We start from the raw sequence: 24060 nt of genomic DNA on the forward strand, positions 1-24060 counted from the left end.
AAACCAAAAATAGGCGTAGGTTAAATACATTGTTATTTTCTGCCGGATCGTTTATTTGTAATATATGATATTTGCAATGATTTTGGAACTGTCGGAATTTTAAAAATTGTTTTTAATGGTCCTGTTTTGTAAAAATAAAATTTCAGACAAAGTCTTTAAACTTGTAGATCCTTTAACTGGAGAATCTTGTGGCGTACATTCTATTGATCGTATGAGAGTGTGGAGACCCACTCAAAAAACTAGGAATATCTGGTTAGAATTAGCTAAGAAACATATACATGAAAGAGAATTTGATTCTGTAAAAGAAAATAGTGAAAAAACCGACTCTTGTGAACCAGAAGCTTTAATAAATGTAAATTCTTTGAATATAACGAAAGTTAGTTTGTCTGTTTTCAACGAGAGCGAAAGTAATAAGTTCAATGTTCAGTTGTTGTTGAAAGAACTGTTGAAATGTGATACATATTTGCAATATTTAAACGATGAGCTAGATTGTCGGTATCGTACTCTTGTGTTAGCTTTAAATCATTTGCTGAATCCTAAGCTAAACAGACGTGACATGTAAAAAAAAAAAAAAGTCACTGATATGATTATTTCTTAAATGCTAATATGTATGAGAATGTTGTTCATTAGTAATCATATGTAAAGGAAACATAAGATAAAAAAAAACTCGTTTACATGAATAATTGTATTGTCTTGTTGATGCTTTGCGATAAGTTATCAAGACTGACTGTAAGATCTTAAACCACCAAATGTACGAGGTGAATTGTATAGCATTTATGTATTATTAAGAATGTAAACGATGATATACTCTGATGTAATCAGAGTGAGAGTAAGTTTTTATGTGTCAAGTGGAACACTGTGACACGAGTATTGAATTATGAATGGCAACTCCCCCCCCCTCATTTATTTTTAACCTTTGGGTTCATTTTTTCTATGTTGTTTTGTATTCCTACCTCACTAGAAGGTCTTGTTGCCGTTCCAAAGGGGTGGGACGATAATATAAATGTAAAATGGGGAAGGGAGACTTAAAAATTTAAGTGGATAGGCGCTTATCAGCGTAAAAGTGTGGCAGACTTACTTCTATCCGGCCCCACTCTTATTGTTACAGTACAAAAGAGTGGTAATAAATTTATTTCATGTAATTATTATGTTTAAATAATATGTAATCCTTGTATTTGTGAATAACAATTTTGTTTTCGTAACTTCTTCGTCAGAATAGCATGAGAAGTGCATGTATACTTTGTTATTTACTTGATTTAAGCGTAATGTGTGTAGAATAAGTTTGTTCATTTCCTTTTGTGGAATATGGAAATATATTATTCAAATAATATTTGTTTTATCTATTTGTTGAAAAGTTAAGCAATTCCTAATGATTATTTGTTCATGTCCTATAGTTTTTCATACAATATCGTAAAGTAAGTAATGTGAATATTATGTCTAAATAATGCCATGATTTCGTATAATGTTTGTGTTATTTTTAATAGTAAGAGCGCATATAGCAACATTGTAATTCAAATATCAAAAGTATATCATGAGAATTTTTGTATATTAATTGTGAGTCATGCATATATAAATGTTTAACTTAGTAGCAGTGCCGAATGTAAAAAAAAAAAAAAGAAAAAAAAAGAAAGAAAGAACTTTAAAGACTTTACATACTAAAGCCCCATGAAACTTTTACGTAAGTGTATAAATGCCCCACGCGTTTGTCGTTTTTCTACGTTAAATGAAACTTAATGAAACTTTTTCATCTGATGAAGTGTAATCCGACGAAAGTTCTTATAAACTTCCTTGTGAACTAGTGCTCGTCTTCACTTTGAAACAGTGATGATTGTTGAAGTGGAACTACAGTCAGGGTTCTTGAACGTTTACCATTATCCTATGGTGCACGTACATTCCTTTCGACCGCCAATGTAACTGTACCAAAATTTTGCTTAAAATATTTTCCGTATAAACGCAAATTCTGCGTTGGTGCATTATGTGACGTTCATCTGAATTCGTACACTTTGTGTTGTGTATGTCTCTCACTGATTGTGCTGCCGCCTAGTGGTGCTAAAAGACAGGGTAGAAGAAGAGGAAGAGGAAAGTAATGAGAGGCAACAACAAGTTTTTCAGTGTGTTGGTGTGTGTGTGTTTTATGCATGACTCAGCTAAAATTTGAGAATAATGCTAAATCCTGGACCCAAAACATTTTGAAGAATATAAATAGTAATATTCTTTTTTAAGAACACTTTGATATTCGTGAATTCGCGTAATCATCCATTAAAAACAGTGCTGTTGATGTGGACGTTTTGGTAGTTTTGAAATAAGACATTATTAAAGTAAATCGACCCTAAATAATATTTCATAACGACGAGGTTATGGGATAGAGATTAGGTGTGAAAACAAAGACTTGGCAGGTTGCTCTTGTTGATAATGGACGTACAATGACAGACTAAACCAAAAAACGTCCAAACTACTTGCTTCATCCAACGGTAGCTGCTGCATAATGCTATTATAAGATTGACGTGGAGTGATCGTCGCCTAAATACATAAAATCGGAAGAAAGGACAATTTCTATACGTGGATTGTTTCAGATTTGGTGAGTGAGCAGCAAAACGTGATAATAGTGTCTGGCGCCATGACGAAATAGACAATCTTCGTGGACGATTTTAACGCGTTTTTACGAATTACTACGCAAGCGGGGCTATATATTCTAAATAATCAGTGTATCACAGGTATGTTTATCCATTGAATAAATGGCACAGTAATGTTTAAATTTGTTTGTCTTCTCTTATTCTAGATTGCATGACGAAATAAGACTATGGTCATTGTGTCGTTTGTAAGAAATCTATGAGAGTAGGTGATGTTATCATCTATATTTCATAATCCGCCTTAGATCTTCACCCAGGTGGTTCCGTCCGGATCTGGACCGTAACGGTAAGGTGTGTCGCGCCTTCCTTAAGCGATAATCGTGGGGACGAAGTTTCTGAACCCTCAAATAAAATAGTGTAAAACTATATTATTTGAGGGCGAAGAGTAGAGAGAGTTCTCTGCGGAGGCCGGTTGAGGATGGTGTGCATCGCGCAGCGATATGCTGCACCGTAATAGAATGGCTAAGCCCTTCACAGGGACTAAAATCTCTATCAGGAAGGTACGCGGATCGAGCCCGGATACCATATTAGAATGGCTTTGCCGATCAGGAACAGACAAGAATCGAACCCAGGTGCGTAATAGAAAGCTGCGCGAACCTAATAACGTTCGGTAAAACCGCATAAAAACGACGTTAATTGTATTTTATTAAGGTAAATTGTAGTGCCTTATTAGTGCTATTTAATTTTGTTGTTCTGGCATTAGTAAATTAATCATCATGTCCGTAAATAGAGAAATAATTCCTGTCTTGCATGAAATGCGAAAAATATGGAAAGAAACAGAGTATTTAATAGTAGAAAGTCAGTTCAGATATAGAAAAGAACCTTTTACATTGTCAGAAGTCGAAAATGCCTTAAAAGTAGACCAAGAAGTTTGCAAAATTCGTAAAAGAGCTAAACAGGAAATTGCAAAATCTCTTTTGAAAAGGAACATAGAATATAGGGCCGAAATTGAAGATAAAATTGTTGCTAAAATGCATGAAATACGCAAATCTGATCTTTACCGAAAGGTCAAAGATGAATGTATTCTTGAATCAGAATTTATTTCCTTGTCAGACATTAAATGTAAATTGAAAGTTCACTATGAAAATTCAGACATTGTACGCACTGCAAAAGAAAGATTAGCTGAAAGGATATACAAAAGATATTCAAAGCTTTACAATGTTAGTTGTAACAGGGATTCCAGCGATAATCAGAAAATAAATTGTAAAGTTGTACCACCGAAACGGGTTAGGTTTGCTGATCCTCTCGAAACTACAACTTTTGCGCATCCTTCTGTAAAAATTAATGACTTAGAAAATTTTCAAGATCATGAGAATAGTAAAAGTAAAACAATACCATTAAAAACAGAACTTGCTAAAAGTAATTTAGAATTTGTTAAACGTGAGTTCGAAGGTATTTTGTGGGACTTTGCCCCCGTAGCTCAGAAAGCATACGCACGAACAGTGAAAAATGAGTGTGTTGAAACTTGTACTATTTTGCCATGTGTTAGGTCTCAGTCACCTCCTATTGTAGTAAATCAAGCTAATATTGAATTTCTTGACAATGAATTTGAACAGGTTGAAGAAATGTCTGAGAGTGAATTAAAGGTAGAAAATGAAAGCATTTCTGTTGTCAGTCACGTTAACATTGAGTTAGGGCAAGCCAAAGAGTTTGTTTTGTCTCTGTCGAATAGTTTTGTAGGAAGAAAAAAGAATAACAACCCAGCTGTCTTGCAAACCCTACCAACCAAGTCGATCACGTCTAGCGTAGCTCTGTGTGTGAGCGAGCGATCAGCTGTTCCAGCTGTCATTTGTTTGTTTTGTAAAGGAACAAAAAAATGCATTCATGGATGCAATGCGTGCTTCACTACAGAAAGGTTTATTAGAGTTGTAATAAATTGTGTTGAGGATGAAGGCAAAAGCGGCCTGCCCACGCAGTCTTGTAGTGTATGTTTATTAGAGGAAAATCGCCTCTATGGCACCTTGCTAACCAGTAAATTAGAATGCGTTCCGTTTCACAAAACTTGTTTACTTTTTGCGTCTGTTAGGGTTGTAAAGATTTGTAAAGTGAACAGTAGTTCTTTAAGCTGTGAGTTGAAAGTTCCAAACATACAGATAGAACAAATGAATTATGTCATCTTTTGTATCGTTACTTGCACTCAAATTGTGTACTTAGAAGATAGTACAAACGGCTTTACGCCAGGTAGACCTAATGGTAATGAACATAACTCAATAACGTGGGAAAAGAAACTAAAAACCTGTCAAGAATATTTTAGTAAATTACGAAATGTTGTTTGTCAAAGGGCAAGAAAATATAGTTCACAGGTTCAATGTGGCAAAAAGCACCGGCAACATAAAAAGAAAGTACGTAAAGTCAGACGAAAACTAAAAAGAATTAAACGTATGCTGTATTGTTTTTCAAAATTTTCCAAGCGTATTCGTGAGTGTTTTTTGAGAAATAAGCATTATAGTCGCACCAATGCTCAGACAAGTAGTCGTAAATGTCAAATGATGTTGTCGCACCACGGTGATCAAAATTCCAAATCAAATCACACTAGTAACTTAGCGATCCATGACGTAGTAAAGGGGTCAGGTGCTGACCACTCATCACCTGCAGACAAACATCACGAACCTTTTCAGGAAGAATGTGGTAACTGGGTGAATAAATCCTTTACGTCTAATCGATTTGAGAGTGAATGTGACAGTAAAATTAAATGTCAATCACCAGCTACTGTCAGCGATGTGCTATCAGCTGATCGTGACGTCATAACAAAAGCTAAGCATACAGGTAAATGTAAAAACCTAGTGAAAAGGAAAAAGCAATTTAGGGTTCACTTTGAATACCGTAAAATTGGTGCACGTCGAAAATTATCACAAATGAAAAGTAATTGCAACTCAAGTAGTGATAAGTTAGTCAATTTCTTGTGTTATGCACCAGTCATACATGTTGAGAAACCATTCACTCTATTTGTTTATTGGCAAGTGAAACCTTTGAAAATTGTTTTTGTGTTGAAAAAGCCTCGAGTAGGTGTAGGATAAACGAAACTTCGTTAAGCCGGACTGCTTGTACCGTATGAAACCGACACTTGCAATGGTTTTGATATTTCAAAAAAAAAAATCTTGATATTTCAAGCATACGTAATATGAAATTACTTGTAATAGTATATTTTTTCGTTAACGCATTCACAACGAAGTTTAATTTTTTGAATCATAGAAAATATAGTGTTTCTTTTCGAAGTACAAGAGTAAATTTGCGTAGTGAAAATTCTCAAATACAGTGAAAGGAAATAAGTTTAAATGGTGAAGACGTAGAAAATCTATACAAAATGTTTCATTACAGTGTTGCAATTTTACAAAATTAAAAATGTTTCGAATTATAAATTTATATATTTTGGTGAGAAACCATTCAGTAATAAAATCTGAATAAGCATACTTTAAATTAACGAATTAAAGATTTCAATTTTAAATAACAAGCGTGCGTCAATTAATGATAATGTATACTTACGATGTGTTGTATCAATTTATTTGTTTTAACCAATCAGTATGCCTCTGGGATTAGTAATCAGCTGAGGATACTTGAATTTTGGTGTGGTAAGTTATTGTAGTAGTATGGTAGTTACCTGTACCCACCTTCATGACGCGTCGTTCAGATGAAACGAATATATAATGAGACATCTTATTATAAATGAGTACCAAGTAAGTTGTGTATGTGATAATTATTAGCAACTATTGTTGCATTCACTTTGTATCAATCTTTTCGTTGAATACGAAAATATTTCAAGTCTTAACTTGAAGACATTGAAGCAAAGGTCCCTCCAACTATGGGTTACTCATATTATGTAATGCCCGGAGTAGGCAATTTTCTTATTAGTCCCCTTCTATATTATTTTTGAATTTTAACCAAATATCCTATCTTTTCACTTTGCTTCGGGGATGGAAATAAATGACATTTTAATGTGGGTAGGTATCTTCAAAATTTCGGAGGGCAGACACTTTGAAAAGTGTAATGGTTTGACAAACCATCCACTGCTCAGTCCATTCTTGGTTAATTTTTAACCGGAATGTAATAATTGTAAATATTATGATATTGAGTGCTGTTGTAGATTTAAGTAAAAATTTTCATACTGTAACCAATATTTTAAAAATATTTACGTGTGCTGATACTTGAATTTAATTTGTGTGCTATATATTTGATTTATAGTAGTAATGGTAATTGAAATAATAGTACTAATAATAATATTAATAAATGAAAGCAGATATACAGTCATTATGTTAGTTTTCAAGATTATTAGAAGTTGTTTTCAATGTAAGTAAATATTGAAAATGAATGCTTTTTGAAAATAGTAAGAAAATAAATTCATGTTACACTTAAAGGTACAAGGCACTACATTAGTAAATATTTTAGGTTACAATAATTATTAAATATATTTGTAAAGATAATATTTTGTGTTTAATGGTAAACAATGATAGTAATTAGTTACTCCAATTATCAAATATGTTATTTTAAAGGAAAATACCAATAACTTTGTTTATATTCTGATGTGTTTGAAATTGTGGCACTTAAATATTTTGAAACAACAAATAATAATAAAATGAAAGACATTGATAAACTTTATTGAAATTATGGCCCAACCGTAATCCGAAATTCGTTTCGTATGGCCCACGTGTTCGTTACCGTATTTCCGAAAAAACTTTGAAAATTTTTCGTTATATCGTCACGAGAAGAGTTAAGTGATGTTAACCCTTTGAAGACCAATCGATGAAATTTGGTGACAATGGTAGAGTGATCAGTGTTGCAGGGTTCTATTTGTTTTTTCTCTCTCCCTCAAAACAAATGTCCTGCCGAGCGCCAATGTAACCATACGGTTCAGCTCCGTCAATTTCTAAGAAGAAATTTTTAACTTTTTAAATGAACCTCGCATAATAGTGCTTCCAAGAATTTTTCTCTCAGCCAACAAACGAATGTGCATATATGTTTGTGCGTCTCAATTGCCACGGAGATCGCAGACTTCCTCTCTCCTTCCCATATAAGGAGCTAAAATTCAGCACAAAGAACAATAGTCGTCTCAAAACATTCCTGTCTATGGGCTGTCATAGCTATTTTTAGCTCTTGACATCACCAAACTGCGTAGCAAACCGATTCTTTTGCCTAGCAACCAGACGAGACGGAAAGAAAAGGTGCTTTAGTCTGACTTACCCTTACGAAGAAGCAACCACGTTGAGTATGGTGTGCGCAATCAAAATGAAGAAACAATTTGAAATAACGTTTAATTTTTGTTAGTGTAAAACATAACTTTGGAAACAATGTCGTGAGAACGAAGATGATCACAAATTTTAAAGTATTCGTTTATAAATAAATACAAAAGTCATTACAGCGAGATGGAGTAAGCCAGCAGCAAAATCACTAGTTCATCAAAAGAAGATGAAAAGAAACCAACCCACAACCTTCTGGACATACCCTCAGGAGCCGCCAATGGCAATTCCTTTTCAATTGTCACAGTGAGTAAACAGTGCTAGTGAATAACAAAATCAACCATGTGACGAAATATAACGAATAATTCGTGTCTACCGCGACATCCGCGTCTTTCGTATTAAATGGGCCTATATTATTGGTTATTAAAAGTGAAGTGCCACTGTTTATGTATTATGTGTTCGTAAAGCTTTAGTGTTGTGAATTAAAAGCAAAAATCCAAAAGTTGAGTATCCTTTCAACATAATAATTATGGTTTAAATTTACATATGTTTGTTTTAAGAAATAACTTAATTCATTTTTCCTTACAGCACGAGTGATTAGCGCCTATGCAACTTAGTAATACATACATTAATAAATTGCATTAGCGCTATAGAATACAATTGGGGTTAACTTTGTGCCGGTTTCCCGTAACGTTCTGACCGAACTCTGAACCTGTTGTCCAGCGGCTATATGGTCAGTTTTAATGGTCGATCCAACCCACTGGTAAATGCTAAAGAAGACATTCGAACGGTGGAGAGTCGAACCCCAGACCATAGTAAAAGCGTAAGCCCACTTTGGGACCGTAGGACACGAACCACGTACAGTAACAAAAGGGTTTATCCCGATAGGGAGTGAGACGTACCTGGATCGAACCCAGTACTGTTATATATGGAAAACAGACAGGGACAGACGAGAATCGAACCCAGGACTGTAATATATGGTTTTCTCACACGGGAATGTACCAGGACTCGAACCCTAATACTGTCATACGCGGACCCCTGGCTACGTCCCACCGACCCCCTGACTACGTCCCACGGACCCCCTGGCTACGTCCCACGGGCCCCCAGGGGTCCGTGTACCCCACTTTGAGAACCACTGCTCTAAGGTGATTGTCCAAGGAATGGAACAGCTGATAATCGGAATGGCGGATGCACTAATGTTCCCCATCTAAGCCGTAGAATCGTGTCCCGGGTCATTCTAGCCCGTGAGGCTTAGCGTTGTCCTATAACAAGATGATCCCTTTGCGACTCAGAAGTGCTGGTTCCAGAATTTTGAGCTTTTCTTGAACATGGCTCAACTGCTGACAGTACATAGTTGCATTGATGCTCTTAGAGCTGGGAGCAGTCCACCAAACACACAAAAGGACCTTCTTCTGGTGCAGTGCTGGTTTCGGCTGTTTTGCAACCGGATCTTGGGATGCTAACCAATGATGACGGCGCCTGGAGCTTCTTACAGGACCCATTTCTCATCACATGTCAACACCCTGTCCAGAAATAGCTGCTGCTTCAGACAAGACAGCAAGAGAAAACAGGTGTCTTCTCTTTTTGCCTTCTGGCCCGGAGTCAAATCATGTGGGACCCATCGACCCAACTTGTAGTGCTTCCCAAAGTGATGGAGGTGCTGCCGAATGGTTTCTCCACTCACACTGAATTGTAGTACCAGTTCCTCACATGTTTGGCTACTATTCGCTACAATTGCTGCCTAATGATCTTCATTTTGTATATGTGTTCGTCTTCCGGCACGTGGTGCGTCTTCGAATGTTTCGTCAGCGCCCTTAAACTTGTTAAACCACCGCTGAACTATCCGCGTAGTCACGACACCCTCACCTAAGTCCTAGCATATCTTCCGCCTCACTGCAGCGGAGTTTGACCCCAGTTTGAACTTGCACACCACACACGCCCTTATGACAGTCTGCTGACAAGCAACGTACAGAACAAGGCAGAATCAGATCCAACTCAAACTTCGCCCAGAGGACACATAATAGAAAAGATTGAAAAATGCCAAATTTTAGCTGCCCATATCTAGAAACACCGAGATATGCTCCGCAACATAACGCACCAAGCGACAATATGATATAAGGTAAACGTCGCAAGATACCCATTTATGTCGAAAACGGAAAGGATGGGTAGCACCAAAATGATATCAAGATGCTATAACACTGACTTGGCAGCCATCTTGAAAAACGCGATTTTGGATATAGCGTAAGGTATTGAAATGAGAAGCGTGATGTGTGATATATCAATGTAAGGTAAAATGTAGAAGGAAAACCAATGATGTAACCGCGAAAAACATATGTATAATGATGTGGACGAGACGAAGTGTGGAAGACTCGGACAAAACAAACGTGTATTCGAAGGACAGAATAATAGGGCAAGACCCCCACGACAATGATACGCGACAAGTAACTGCAACAGTGTCTGTGCATGAAAGCGCATCCGCCTTGACAGATTATGCTTTTCGAGGATATTGGGATTCAGTTTGGAACAATGGAAACCGCAGTTGCAACCCGCGATACGAGCGCTCGTTTGGCGACTACCTAAACTATAAAGGATTATGCCTTATGGAACAGCAATTCGGCAGCTCGCTCCGGAGTGTAGGAAATATCATCTTGGATTGGTGATCAAAAGCACGACCTACCTGGGATTGAAGCCCATTCCTGGACAACGTTTACTATGTTTTTTTGTTCAAGTTTCGTGCTGTTTCGTGTAAACAAAGGACATTTCGGTCCATGTTTGTTTAACCAACACTATCTGAAGCAAAGTGTGTACGGATGAGAAAGCCCAGCCATGTTCTAGCTTTCATCTCTTTACGAATGTTTCTTTTCCTTTTCGCGGTTTGCTACACTATGTCGCGACGGTCCAAAACTGTCACAATATCAGGGAAAGGCAGCGTTCTGCATTGACTTCATGAGTTCCATGAGTTGTTGCAGTCTCCCACTAGAAGGCTAGTTTACCACAAAATGAAACGACTTGAATTGTGTCTGTCAAGGCTGATGCACTTCCATGCACAGACACTGTTGCAGTTACTTGTCGCGTATCATTTATCGTGGGGTCTTGCCCTATTATTCTGTCCTTCGATAACACGTTTGTTTTGCCCGAATCTTCCACACTTCGTCCCGTTCACATCATTATACATATGTTTTTCGCGGTTACATCATTGGTTTTCCTTCTACATTTTACCTTACATTGATATATCACACATCCCGCTTCTCATTTCAATACCTTACGCTATATCCAAAATCGCGTTTTTCAAGATGGCTGCCAAGTCAGTGTTATAGCATCTTGATATCATTTTGGTGCTACCCATCCTTTCCGTTTTCGACATAAATGGGTATCTTGCGACGTTTACCTTATATCATATTGTCGCTTGGTGCGTTATGTTGCGGAGTATATCTCGGTGTTTCTAGATATGGGCAGCTAAAATTTGGCATTTTTCAATCTTTTCTATTATGTGTCCTCTGGGCGAAGTTTGAGTTGGATCTGATTCTGCCTTGTTCTGTACGTTGCTTGTGAGATCCCATGTTCACTCTGTCCTTACGCAAGTTCACGGTGAAACTGAACTGCTACAACCGGGTACTATGTTGGGTATATCCACACCAACAACTGGCCTTCGCCTTATCTCTATTCGCATTCAACTGATGGTGTGAGGGCTAATTCAACACAAACCTCCACAAAAGCGACAGAACTTTCTTGGTTACTTTTATAGATGACCTGCCTATTTACAGACAACCTCTATAGATGTTCGTGCCTGCGATGGTTTTCATCATTTTACTTTGACGAAGCAACGGTTGGGGAGAGAAGGGGGAGATATAGGGCATTAAGCATAGGACATTAAGCCTGTTGTGTTGTCCTTATGAAATAAATAAATATACAAAAATGAAGATATAAAAAAATAAAAGGACTATGTTCGAGAGTTAATAACTCTTGAACCACTCAACCGATCTCAATCAAATTTTCAACATAGATGAGGTTCGAGCCTGGGATTTTTTTTGTCATTTTACTTTGGCGGTAGAACTTAGATGAGGAGGGGAGATATATAAAATATATAAAACTTAACTCTTGAACCACTCGATCGATCTCGATTAAACTTTGAATATAGATAAGGTTCGGGACTGGGATGGTTTTCATCATATCATTTTGACTGCAACTCAGGAGAGGGGATATTTAAAAATGATCGAAAATAACCGATATCAGTGTCGAATCTATAGTTTTCGGGGTTACTGAGAAGAACAGTGACACTTCAGATGCTGTTTAAATCCAAATTTAGCTCCGCAACTGGTAGAAATCAACGTTCAAATTAGAAACTACTTCCGATTCTAACGTTGACGTTGTAGTAGAGTTAAAACGATAACAGATACCTAGATGGGGTTTTCTACAATCAATTAGTCGTTCTAAGAATATACGCCAACTTAACTGTAATATCTCTATTAAAGCTGGAAGTGGTACAAGATCCTCCACGATGCCACGGTGGCTCAATGGTAAAGCATTCACCTCTAGTGCATGAGGTCTTTGGTTCAATCCCAGCTCGCGCCAAGTGAACTTTGTGTTGGACAAACACCGTGTGCGTGGGTATTCTCGGGGTTCTCCCGTTTCCTCCCACATTCTTCATTTCATTACTTTATTCATTTCTGATCATCACCATCTCCTTTAGCCCAGCCGGCATAACCGTTGTACGTAAAACTTAACGATTTCATTTCATTTGAAGATGATCCACTTCCGGCTTTAACGTTCATCATTACCATTGATCGTTGATAGATTAAGAAAGGTAATAATACAAAGAAGCAATTTGGTACAATGAATTAAGTGTCCCAAAGAGTACATTCCGTCTCAGTTCTAACCGCTAAACTGAAACTAGAAGTGTTAGATACACTGGCGCATATCCCGGGGGAATAGAGGGACATGTCTCCTCCAATCTTGGAAATGGGGGAGATTGTCCCCGCAATAATCCGATTTGATTTTTTTTTAAAGGAAAAATGTGATGATTTGTGCCCGATTGCCACAAAGGAAAGTGAGATGAAATTGATGTCCCCCCAGAATAAGCCTCAAATCTGCCCGCCTCCTAATGTTGAAGACAACTCTGCTCCCTGATCCTCCACAGGATTGTTTTTCAACTTCACAAATATTTTGAGCGTCGCTTAACAAAAAAAAAAAAAAAAAAAAAAAAAAAAGTACGGCCGAAACGGTCTTTCTTGTCCCCCACAATGTTGAAAAGAGATTTGCGCCATTGGTTAGAAATCTACTACCACTTCTGGTTTTAATATTATTTCAAAAAATATTACGTCATACAAAGCAAACTCCTTCACTTGGTGTACATGTGACTCTCGTACTTGAGAGGTTTACAAAGAATTTCGTTTTGTTCCATTTTTTCGAACACTAATACACATGATTTTTTTTTTACACTTATTTGTATCATTCCGTCATCCTGTTCAAGTCAGTAAATTCTGTCGATTTATACTATATCTCTTATATTTGAACATTATTTTTTTGTTAAATGTTAATAATATTATGGAAATTCTAGATAATGGGAAGTATTTATCTATTTTCTTTGAAATAAACCTGAAATTTGATAATTTAATTTCACAGACTTTTTTTTTCAAATTTATTGAAATATCCCGTAGGCTGCTCTGTAAAAATTAAATCTTGTAATAAACCATTTTTTTTAAATTTAATAATTAATTTTAATTTTAATTAGATTGAAGAAGAAACCAGTAAATTAAGACAATTAAAATTCCAGATCTTTCGAAAGGAAACAGAGAAAAATATATAACTGCAGAATTTTCCCCTCACTTTAGTGAATTTCCCTATGTATAGATTGTTAATTAAATATTGCAGGACTTGGCTTTGTTTTCCGCTTGCTACAGTGGCTCCATCCAGCGTGAGCAAGTGAAAAGTAAAACTGGTAACAACAACAGTTTATAACAGAATTAAAAATAATGCTTTACTGATTACTCCAAAATAACTAGCCTCTCCGTTAAGAATCACAATGCTTTAAGTCAAGCGGAATTCGAAAGGCAACCTGTTGTCTGAATTTTGTTGTATAAAACGCGCACTTGCCATGTGGAAATCCACAAAAGTCACTATTTTGTTTCTTAATTTATTTGTTTTTGTTCAAGCTTCAGGTTCTAAACATTATGCACATACTTTGTAACAGATGTCATGCATCATATTATAACGTACAATTCAACTGGTGGATTGCAACAGAGTTCTTCGATAGACCTGAGTAGCGCATCATAACACCGCACAGTACGCTTTATTACTGAATTGTATATACATGACGAACAACATATACTGTCAAAAGACAACGAATCTCGTAACGGATTCATTTTTGTTCTTTGTATGAGAATTCTTTTGAATAAGACCCATTTGTACATGCCGCTTGAAATTTCGCAGTCCCTGACAAAGAGTTCACACACATACTTCCGGAATCCCTTCCATACAATTGGACGCCATTTGCATTCATAGTGTTAGTATATACATACTCTTCGTGGTGTGAAGCTAACATGTTTAAAACAACCGAGAGGCCCTTACGATTATGAGGTACCTTTATCTGGTTTCTATCGGACTACTGTAAAGTATGAAAATAGGTCAGATTTTTCAAGGAAGGTCAGGAAACATCCATGATGAATCGGGATTGGGATTAATTCGATTATCCACCATACAGTTCAGATTTTGCGCCTAGCGGCTACGATCTTACTCATCACCTGAAAATCTTTCTGGGCGATAAGAGTTTAAACACATAAAGAAGTGAATACAACTAGCTATCATCACAAGCGATAGAGTTCCATGGTAAAGGTATCCAGAAACTTGTTCGTTACTATAAATGTTTAAACATGCAAGGAAAATATGTAGAAGAAATAGAGAATTGTACAGCATGGTCCGGAAGTGGGTGTACCCCTAATTGGTGTTTTCTGATGGTTTTAGGTTTTACCCACATTTGTTTGGTAAAATTGCTTGGCATTGTCTGGCAACAAGTAAGAAACAATCGATATCACTCAGTACAGGAGTTACGAGGAGCTGTGGAACACACCTTCAACCTCATGACTCCGGAGTATCTCCGCAAAACATCTGCGAGTACTTGGCGCAAAATTCAGCTGTGTTACGACATGGATGTTTATCATACCGATGTTTATGACTCTTAAGACTTCAAGGTAACTGTGTACTGACATTCTATCATAACTAACACTACACTGTTGTAACTAAAGGGGGGTACGCCCACTTCCGGACCACGCTATATAAGTATAGAAAATAAACATTTGTTAGACAAATGTCTGCCTCTTTGCATTTTTATTACAAAACAGGTCTTACTTAAATTATGACCCTCGAATAATTAATTCACATATTTGATATGAGTTAATGATAATCTCAATCACTCTATGCGACTTAAGGGAAGGAAATTCAGGCATTTTGTATTAGTGCAAATCCATATACTCTCTCTATATATTTTTCACTTGTGCAAACTAATTGGAGATAATCATTTACACCATGCGCCGTTGACTTGCCCAAATCCAGTAAATACGGTGAATCCGATACATCTGGTTTCAATCGTTATCAACTTCTCACTAAAACTAATTTCAATTTACTTTACAAATAATTATTTATTGACTTTTAAGGAAATGAAGTACAGTCAATTATGTGTTTAAAATGATCAAGTTCCAATTTTCCTATATATTATCTATAAGACATTTAATTCTATTTAAGAAGTTTCTCTGTTTCTAGAGAGTCACTTCTTAAAGAAACCCGACCTTGATGAATTCCAATTTGGTACGGTGTGATTCGATTAATACTACCTCTTTTGTCCATAATGCAAGATAATGAGAAAGCGAGCAATTTAAAAGAGGCCAAGCTTATCAGGATAGCGCCGATAATTCTATCGTGTTTTCTAATCATTTCTCTCAACGTTGGCCAACAACCGTCACTAAAATCTTTGCAAGTTGGAGGATAACCGTCGTTTAAGTTTTCATCATCTTCTGTCCGGCCATCAGTGATGTTAGTCCATTCCTCTCGATCGTCTAATCCACAACAGAACAATTCAGTTTGAATTGTGTCCCAGAATTCCCTCGCCGGCTTTGATTCCCAATAGTTATACTGAGACTGTTGAATGATTTGTCTGGCAACAGCTTCCACCTGTTTTGTGTCTACAAGGACTAAAATTCCAATTCCTAATTGTATAACCAGCATAACCAGAAGAATCAATTTGAACAATGCAATCAAACATTGAGAGTTTTGGCGAATCGCTACACATCCAATGCAGGCAGGAAAGAATAACAGTGCTCCAAAGGTTAACACAAATATCGGAGGTATTCGTATTCCGCAGCTGAGTATTTCGTGGTAGCCCTTGTACGTGAGTTCAGCGACGATTCCGAGAACCATAAGGCAGAATCCAATTACCACAACAATAGTTATGCAAGTTAATAGAAGGCACCTCGTCCAGTCATAAAGATACCGGCACATAATGATTTCATTAATAAATTCAAAAAGTAATATATTACTTATAGATAATGGTGCTCTCCCAGAAGCTGATCTTCCAATAGTTGATCATATGAGATCATAATACATTAATAGATTTCTCAGGTAATCTGTCGGCAAGAAATTCTAAGATTTATTGTTGTCCATAAACAAAAATGAAAAGAAATTTTATTCATTGTTGTCATGAATTGGAAACAATCGCTACGCTAAATGCATGTTGCTGAAACGATAAACTTATTTCTTTCATTTTTTAAAAAGTTATATTTATCACATGATTAGGAAGAAGGCTACTGGAACTAAACGTTTGAGCCTATGAAGAAGGTCTCTAATGGGAGGGTGAAATGAAATGAAATGCATGTTCTGTACCGGAAACTTTCGAATGATTCGAGAGGAGAACCTTGGGTCCAGTGTGTTATGTACTATTTCTGAGCTTTGTAGATTGTGCTGGAACTGGCAAAGATATGATTTGCGATTTTTTTTTTTTTTTTTTTTTTTTGCCAGTGGCAACCTTGAATAGGTAAAACATTTAGTTTTTCAACCTTGATTTCAATTTTCGTTTTTATCATTTTCAGAATTCTTTCTTTTTCCCTTGCTTTTTAATTTCTTGTGGCGACTGTGCACATTGTGCTCAGGTTGAGGGAGATTTTTTATTTATTACTTTTGCCAGTAGCATGTATAAGGCAGGGGTGCCCACAAGGGGGGGCTATGACGCAAACTGCGTCATTGAAATATTGGGGGGGGGTAAAAATCTATATAAATATGTTTGATGGGGGGTAAAATTAATCGAAAAGAAGATTTTTTCATGGAAGAACACCTACGGATAGACAATTGGGGGGGTGCGTCATGGACATAAGGGGGGGGGGCACCAATGTATAAGGGATGCTCAATAACTTATCTACCTAAACAGGAAAGGAGGGGTGAAGCATAATGGCGCCTAATACGTACGCCAAGACCACCCGCTGTGAGGGACCCTGCTGCGCAATTTGAGGTCAATTCGAGCAAGGCAATAATCGTAAGCAGAGCGTTTGTTACACCATGTAGCGAATGTTTGTGTGACGCCGCGAACAATGGATTTGCAGAAGTTGGGGAAGAAACCTGGATCCACCATTGGGATTCTGAGAGCAAGCAGGAGTCCATGCAGTGGAAGCACCACAATTCCACACACCCTTCTACGGAGATCATGGTTCAACAGGCTGTTTCCCAGTGATTTGCAGGTCATAACAAATACTATATTTCCTCTGGGATTTCTTCGCTGCCCACAAAGTGGCGAAGGTGCATAGACCACCACTGGGAGTACATTAAAAAAAAAAAAAAACACTGATGACGAGGTGAGCTTATCTGCATTCCTTCCTGTCTAGGTAGACAACTTATTGGACGTCCCTCGTAGAATATTTCATTTTTAAAGTTTTCTATTTTAAGGTTTGAAAGATCGTGGTCCGGTTGAGAAAGACTTCTAGATGTTATTTGTGTCAGTATGAAGAATATTTAACGTTTTAAAGTTTCAATTTAAAAGTTTTTCACTTTTTTGAAACTTTTAAAATTTATTCTAATAAAGTGTTCTTATTGTTTATAATTCATTTTACGTAATACATCTTTTTTTTTTGCTTTAATTTGTCTAAATTTAAAAGGATCCGCTTTCAGGATGCTTTTCTCAAATACTGAGAATGCAGTCCCTATGGAAAAAAAAATCTGAAGTCATTTTTACTTGTTTGTTGCGGGAAGAGATATGCGAGGTAACTAGATATAATATTTTCCAGATTAAGTGACATTTATTTCAAATTAATATCTTCTTTCATAAAAGCTGAAAATAAATTAGAGACCCGTATTTGGTAAAGATCCTATATATGTGCATTACATTTGAAACCACGTGCTTTTGAACTAATGAAAACGATGAAATTCTAATTACTTACATTTCGAAATTCTGATCACTCTGTAAATTTTTATTTGTGGTTTCTAGCAAGGGCGTCGATTTCTCTGTAAATTTGGGGGGTCCCATTCAGATGCAGAAGGTATATATATATATATATACGAGGATTTTTAAGACAAATTGCATTCAAATTATACCAAATACTGTATATTTATAAATGCAATAGGGAGCCCACATGAGCTTTGGGGGGCACGGGTCCCCCAGGACCGGCGCCCTTGGTTTCTAGTTTTGAAAAAGATACACGAACGTGAAGTCGGATTAGTAATATATTCGCAACCTTTAAGAGTAGGCCTATGTGTGCACTGCCAGGAGCAGTGACGACGGTAGAGAAGGCATAAGGGGGCGTCCTGGGTCCCATCATACGATGCTGAGTACATTTCTAGATATAACGTTTCGTATTGGTCTGTTACTGTCAGACACATCAAGTAATATTACATGTTACTTTCGGTATACACAAAATAGCAAACTCCCCGAAATATCTCTCTGCCCTCTACTGCTCCCTCTAAATATATATGGTATAATTTGTCGCTCCCACCCTTTCTGCAGAAAGAACAAATCTTAAAAGTATGCTATCCCATCATGAACAACGGAGAGGGAAAGGTAGGGTGACCAAATCGTCAACTAGAAAAAAGGGGACAACTCTTTACTTTTGGATAGGTTACTCCCCTAAATATATATTTTTGCCTCTCCGTTCTCTATCTTTCTCTCTCTGTATCTCTCACCAAAAGAAAGAAAAAAAAAAGGTCAAATTTACACTTTTTCGTTTTAAAACCTATTGAAAAGGTTGTGGAATTAATTAAATAACAAGTAACTAGTAACTATCAGCAACTAACAAAAGATGAAATTTTGAAAACATTACTAAAATATATATGAAACATTTATCAATATCTGTCAATCAACAAAATATGACACCGGCAGAATTTAAACAAACTACTCTCAGCATCTGATTCCAACTCCCTTTATTTTCTTTTTCTTACTTCTAAACATTATTTCAATTACAATTAGTTTTCTTTTTACTTTCAGTTTTATAGTTCTACTAGCAGCGTTCACCCCGCTTCGCTGCGGTCACCCCGGAACGCAATAAACGTTGTTACTTAGATAATTTTTACTTTTTCGCTTTCAAGTGATATGATAAAAACCATAGAAGATTGCATTAAATGTTAACATTATATCGCCTGTCATTTATGTTAACCCGCCCCGCTTCGCTGCGGTCACCCCGGAACGCAATAAACTTTGTTACTTAGATAATTTTTACTTTTTCGCTTTCAAGTGATTGCAGTAAATGTTAACATTATAGCGCCTGTCATTTATGTTAACCCGCCGAGTGACACGGTCATGCGGGTTGCATATAAATACGTTTATTTTTACCTATGATGATCTAACAAAGGATTTGTACGTTATGGACACTTGAATGGTCAATTATCTCAAGACACTGGTAATTAAAAATTAAAGTGATATGATAAAAACCATCTAGGGTCCAAATCCTAATAACCCCCCAAAAATAAAAGAAATTGGTTCAGCCGTATTAGCGTGATGAGGGAACAAAGGATTTGTACGTTCTCTTTTATATATATAGATACTTCTGTTCTCCTTTCGTAAATGAAAGTACGATATATCTTAATCAAATCACGGAAACAGTGTACTGTACTGATGACAGCGCCTCAATCTTCCACCACCCGAAACAGAGAGTAAAAACAGGTTACATTTGTTCTTCATAAGACTTTCAGCCCCTTGCACTGTCGTCTGCGGAGTGGGGAGGCCTAGGAGGGAAAACAGTGCAGCCATCACATCCAATATCGCAAACGTTGTAATGACATTGCTCAGTAATTAGACATATTCCAATATAATCACATAGCTTAGGAATAATAATATAAATAAGAAAATTTTAGATTGGGAAGCTTTTTTGCGCCCAATGTACGTAAATATGGGACATTTTGGCGTCCCGGGAAAATTTTTCGCGATACCGGGAATTGTAGTGAAAAAACGGGACAATCCCGTTTTTATGGGACGGTTGGTCACCCTAGGGAAAGGCCTAAACACTAAAAATACAGTTGTCTGTTTTATTTTTTTTAAATAATAATTTATTATGTTAGTGAAAGATAAAGCTAACACCTGCAGAAGAAAGATGGTAATCTTTTTTATTTTATTTATTTATTTATTTTTTATAGAAATTCAATATCGAGCTTCAATCTCAATATACCAATTTGCAATTCCAGTGCAACTAGCTCCTTTATCTTTATTTCTCAATTTCCCTTCTACATTTGTTAATAATAATAATAATAATAATAATAATAATAATAATAATAATAATAATAATAATAATAATAATAATAATAATAAAAACAACTTGTTTCCACCTTCAATGATAAGGAACTTGTTTCTATAGGTAGATTATTTCGGAACAGCTGTGAGCATTCGTATGTGCAGCTCTGAATCCAGTCGCACAGCATGATATTTCTACAACAGCGCAAAAACAATTGGCTAACAGCTTACACATACTGACCACAGCGCTTTCACTGTGCGCAATTCATCACTCCCCTCCCATGTTCCGGCTCACTAACTAGCTTTGCGCCACAAGTCATAGCTGTTCCAAAAATAATCTACCTATAACAAAAACAAGATAGTTTTCATGTCAAAATTGTGATAACTAACTAAATGGAATAGGCGCTCGCTACTGTTCGAGAATTGGTTTCATGTATTTCGCAACAATCAAGTAATTCATGCTGGGATTTGTTTGACCATTTGCTTTAGCATTGCCCATATGACCTTAAACTAATGCGACCTAAACATGATTTATGAATATAGTATTCAAATAGAAGGCCAGGTTAGTAAATTTAACTACCACAGTCATGAAGTCTGTTTCCAACAATAAATACTTATTTTAAATAATATACCCTAGTAGCAAGAAAACTTTCGGCCAGTTGGCTTGTGGTTGGCTTTTGACTTTCTACGTTTGAGCTTCAAACGCATGCTTTCATACAATCTGCCTTTTGTTGTACTTGCAAGCGATGCTTTAGACACTTCGCAGAGCGTTATAGCATCACTGGCCGTTCATTGGCTATTGATTTGATTTGACTTGTAAAACGCTTGCGTCAAGCTTGAATGGAACACTGAATGCAAGGTTGCCCCCATGTTACTTCGTTACTGGAATCCAGCTTGCGGTATGCTTGCAAGCTTTCCAATGAAACTGGATGCATGCTTGGCTGACTAACAATTCAAGCTTATAGCAAATGGTTTGAAAGTTGTCTGCTACTAGGTAGTTATGAAAGATTTTGCAGTCTCGTGCAAATCCACGTGTTGCACATATGGTAGAGCCGGCTCTGTCTGTACTACTGTTAGGAAAAGACAGGAGCTGATATTTAACAGAGTACTTTCTTTACTTATTCAATAGATAAATGAATCTGGTTTTAAACAATCCATTCCAGCAGAACATTAATTATGATTGGCAATGAACGGTAGAGTTTTTTAGTATCACAGAAGTTTTTAAAGTTTTCTCGGAAACTACTCATCAGAATCTATTCTTTTATATATATATATATATATATATATATATATATATATATATATATATATATATATATATATATATATATATATATATATATATATATATCAGGGATGCAACTAACCACTCGCCCACTGGCCCGGGGCGAGTGGTTCATCGGTGGAGGCGAGTATTTAATATCATACCGATGGTACCGATGGTAAGGGATTTCTATTGTGAGATGTGGGTTAGTAACTTTTTTCTTGGGCTAGTAAATTTATATTGCTTATTTACATTCCTGATATATATATATATATATATATATATATATATATATATATATATATATATATATATATATATATATATATATATATATAAAGGGGGCTCGGGGAGAAAACACGATAACTGACAAAATCATGTTTGCCACCTTCTTGCTGCCATCTTTGCTATTTACCGTAATTTACTTGCAGGAAGTCGTAAGAGGAAACACTTTCAACGCGTATTACTCTGACAGTTATTGGAGGATTGACGAATTTTCGCCACCGATCGACTGTTCGTATGATGACGAACACAGAGATCTAACAATTTCAAAATACCGAAAATGTCAGTTATCGTGTCCCCCCCCCCGAGCCCTATATATATAAAACCTTGATGCAACTTATCAACTGATATATTAGGGACGTTCAATATATGCTTCCCTAAACTGTAAAAAAGAAAAAAAGAAACATTTGTAAACATACGTGTGTAGGTCTGTCCTTCCTCAGTTCTCGCTATAATCCTCATTGCGATTCAGGCATTTTTGTCCCACCGTTGCACTAATTTGTCAAAAACCTCTGGGTATTTGGGCTAGAACATTGGTAGCAGTGGCGTAGGAAAGGGGGACCCAGGGGGTCTCAATCCCCTCAAAAGGTTCCAACAATGTACTTTGATATTTGTAATTTTTTCTCGGAAGAAACTGCAATTGTCTTCCATGTACTCTATTTCAATATAAAATATGTTTTTAAACAGTTCCTAGACAAGCTGTTTCGGCAACGTCGTATTTATTCTTTAAAAATGTTTGCATTTTGGGGGGGGGGGAGGGTATGGAAAAACCGAGTTTTTCAGGAATTCCTGCTGTTCAAAGAGAAGAAAGGAAAGAGAGTGAGGGCCTACTTGCATATGATGACCTTGAAGTCATTGTCTTACTGTTTGACATAGCAATGGCCACAGTTTCACGTATCTTGTTTGACCCAAAGCCTTTGCAGACTGTGCCAGGCAATACTGGAAAGAATCAGTTCCTTTCTAGGTATAAAAGGAAATCATAGCTTGCAGGTTTAACAGAGTGGCTGCTTGAGAAAGCGTTTTTGATGCGTTACCCCCTGTAGCGAACGCGGCCAAGATGGCTATTCAGTAATTTTACTTTCACTAGAGTTGTAAATCATACTGTGAGCCAGTCAGGGTTTCTGGGTCTTTTTGCCAGGTCCAGGTCTATATTAGCAAAGTTCCAATACTCCGCACAAACCATCTTCCAAGCAGCTGTTTCTTGCTACAATCCCCTTGCCTGGCAACAAGTCTTTCCTTTCTGTCCTTCCTTTTGAAATCTTTTAAAGAGCAGGCGATCTATTATTCCGAAACGCACCAAATATGCTCGAGCTGACGTTTTCTGAGCGTTTTTATTGCTTTCGCGTTTGAGATTAGCCCCCTACATTTAAATACATGGTCAGCGTATTCCAAGCGTACGCATGAGTAATAAATACGCTTTGCGATCGCCTCAGGTAGCCGGGTACTAAGAGGAATGGACATATTTGAGCCCAAGAGATCACTGACCTCTTCAAAAATAACAAAACAGGTGATCAGCCACCGCCTGTTTTAAATTATGCACTGTCATTCCCAATAGGATTAACTGTAACAAGAAACCTCGGTTTAATACCTTTTACTTCAAGCCGCAATTTACATCGAAAAAAGCGGTGATTTTGATAAATGCTCAACAGCCAGTTTCCTTAATCTACAAGAAAGAAAAAAAAACGGGGGGTGAAAATAAAGATTTTCCTTCGTCGTTTAGGTTTTATTCAATGGAAATTATTTGCGGAAAAATTGTTAACAAGAGAGGGTGGAAGTAGCGGAATGACATGCATGGTTTATTAATACAGTTTGGGGGAACCCCTGGGTGTCCCTTGATTGGATAACACCTTGGTTGGATAACACTTAGAAAAGATTTATAAATACAGACCTACATCTTCAATTCACGTTTTACAACATATACTCACTGCCATTTTCTTTATAAACATTATTGTTTCAAATAGAGCTGACAATATCCATGGATTCGGCTGAAATAAATAAATAAAAAAAGCATAATAAAAC

The 24060-nt window shown here is 36.7% G+C and overlaps 1 protein-coding gene across 1 annotated transcript; it reads right to left on the reverse strand.

Moving 5' to 3' along the window:
* Window positions 1-15319: 15319 nt before the first annotated feature.
* Window positions 15320-16411, reverse strand: LOC145670561 (CD63 antigen-like). Its single transcript, XM_081739366.1, has one exon. The coding sequence runs from the start codon at window positions 16289-16291 to the stop codon at window positions 15530-15532; it is 762 nt and encodes a 253-aa protein (XP_081595492.1). The 5' UTR covers window positions 16292-16411; the 3' UTR covers window positions 15320-15529.
* Window positions 16412-24060: the final 7649 nt, after the last annotated feature.

The sequence above is a fragment of the Thermobia domestica genome, chromosome 14 (assembly GCF_964235325.1).
Source record: "Thermobia domestica chromosome 14, izTheDome1.hap1.1, whole genome shotgun sequence".
Lineage (NCBI taxonomy): Eukaryota > Metazoa > Arthropoda > Insecta > Zygentoma > Lepismatidae > Thermobia > Thermobia domestica.